This window comes from Rhagoletis pomonella, unplaced genomic scaffold (genome assembly GCF_013731165.1).
Source record: "Rhagoletis pomonella isolate Grant_MI unplaced genomic scaffold, Rhpom_1.0 Rhpom_scaffold_00002, whole genome shotgun sequence".
Lineage (NCBI taxonomy): Eukaryota > Metazoa > Arthropoda > Insecta > Diptera > Tephritidae > Rhagoletis > Rhagoletis pomonella.
Window position 1 is genome coordinate 94,301,298 of NW_023458556.1, and position 1,965 is coordinate 94,303,262.

Genomic DNA, 1,965 nt, shown 5'->3' on the forward strand with positions numbered 1-1,965 from the left:
AAAATCGCATTTTCTGATCTAAATCGACAGGTCGCGACCTATAAATGGTCTTTAAAAAATCTATAAAAATAGGCCATAATATTTCTCATAAAAACGAATAAAATTAGGGGTAGTCTTAAAATTAAAAAAATTGCATTTTCGATGGGCATCCTAATGTACAACATACTTCTAGAGTAAAATGTAAACATTTCATGAGCATCCTCTAAATTTATACGTTTAGTAAGTTTGGTGCCAGCACCTCTTTGGGCAAGATGAACTATTTTGGAAGATGACCCGAACCCTATCTCGGATTCTTTTTTTACCACTCCAATATACATACATACATATTAGCGTGTGCCGAAAATCCATTATTTTAGAATTTTGATTGGTAATAGCAAAAATATGGTTCACTATGCTCTAAAAACAGTCTGTGTGAAATATGACAATTTTTGGCCAATATCTTAGGCTCGCCCAAGTCCATAAAAGTTCAATATGGCCAAAAAATAAAAACTAATAAATAAATTAAGTAATACATTTGTTTACCAAAATTGCAATAATCTTCTAAAGTATTAGTCCTACATAATTAGGTATATGGATCTTTTTTGTAGAGAATCGAAGTTAGCTAAGAAACAATTTTTTTTAGTACTTGAACTTTGATGGACTTGGGCGAGCCTACAATATTGACCAAAAACTTTCACATTTCACACAGATATTTTTTAGAGCATATGAACATATTTTTGCTATTACCAATCAAAATTCTAAAAAAGCGGATTTTCGGCCCACGCTAATACATATGTATATGTAGGAGCCCTAACGGAGACAGTGTCTATGTCTTTGAAAAATTTAGTCTTTGGACTTTTAAACTAAGTAGGGGTAATTGGCTATATGTATTCTAGAGGCAGCCTAAAAATATGCTACAAAGCTGTGATCATTTCTTAAAACTCGTTTTTGTATTAAAAAATTATATATTTCTAACGGCCATACCTAAATAAAAGCGTCGGCGTTGTCTAGCTTTCGAAAATGTCTCATTGTTCATTTGAAGTAGCGTTGCCGCTTTGTTTAAATATGACACTTTGGCGTTAAGCCTAGGCGGCAGGAAACGCTTCCTACAACGCTTTGGTTTAGGTACGGCTGTAATGATTTTTTAAAAGTTTCAAAGCAAAGTATGCGATATGCCACCATTTTTAAACAATATATACGCTTTACCGTCTCAACCGCTTTAAGTCTACTTTGAACAACTAATTCTGTATGTTTTCGATAAGATGCATCTTGAGGCATTTTGGCAAGAGCTCGTAAAATCTTGCCATAAAGAGCTCCAAGCGTATGGTGGGGATTGCTAGCTACCGCTAATCCAGTGAGACCAGTTGTCTGAAAAAAAGGAAACATAATTTGATGTTAGAACTCTAAAAATTTAGTACAAATATAACCTAGTGTTCAACTAACACTGTACGGCAAAATCAACTTTTTTTTTGGGTATTGGACAAAACCATTTTTTTTTTAAGAGATTGACTCATAGGTAAAAAAGTAATTTCTCCGTTTTTCGAAGTTAGCCGCCGAAATCGAGATATTGGCCTTCGAAGTTCGAAATAGGACCTTTGCACAGTGGCCAATTTTTGGAAAACCCTGGCCAAAAGTCCAAAAAAAATTGGTGCATTCGTATGCATAACCATCTTATATTGTTAGGAGGGCTCTACTGCGTATCGTTATGAGACAACAAGTCGATTCTCTTAAGGCATTTAGTGCTACAGGAGATCGAAGTGACTGTTGCTAGCAATTCGCTCTAAACTTTTCGTAAATTAGAGTTTTCGTCGTTGTTAAAATCGTGGTATTATCTTTGAAAAAATAACAGTTTTCAAGCATCCGCTCATGGACATTGTAATCTAGAGTATGTAAAACATGTCTTTTCATTGCTACGCCATCTAAAAACTGACGTAAGACATACAGTTGTCCACAAAATAATAGGAGTGCGATATTTTGACCAGTTTT

The 1,965-nt window shown here is 34.5% G+C and overlaps 1 protein-coding gene across 1 annotated transcript in view; it reads right to left on the reverse strand.

Annotated features, from left to right (window-relative positions):
* The window catches only part of LOC118734203 (NADH dehydrogenase [ubiquinone] 1 alpha subcomplex subunit 5), an 80,102-nt gene that overhangs the window by 948 nt on the left and 77,189 nt on the right, over positions 1-1,965 (reverse strand). Inside the window, exon 2 of the mRNA XM_036463925.1 lies at positions 1,186-1,347. Within this exon, the coding sequence (XP_036319818.1) occupies positions 1,186-1,347 (162 nt within the window). The remainder of the gene's footprint in view (positions 1-1,185; positions 1,348-1,965) is intronic.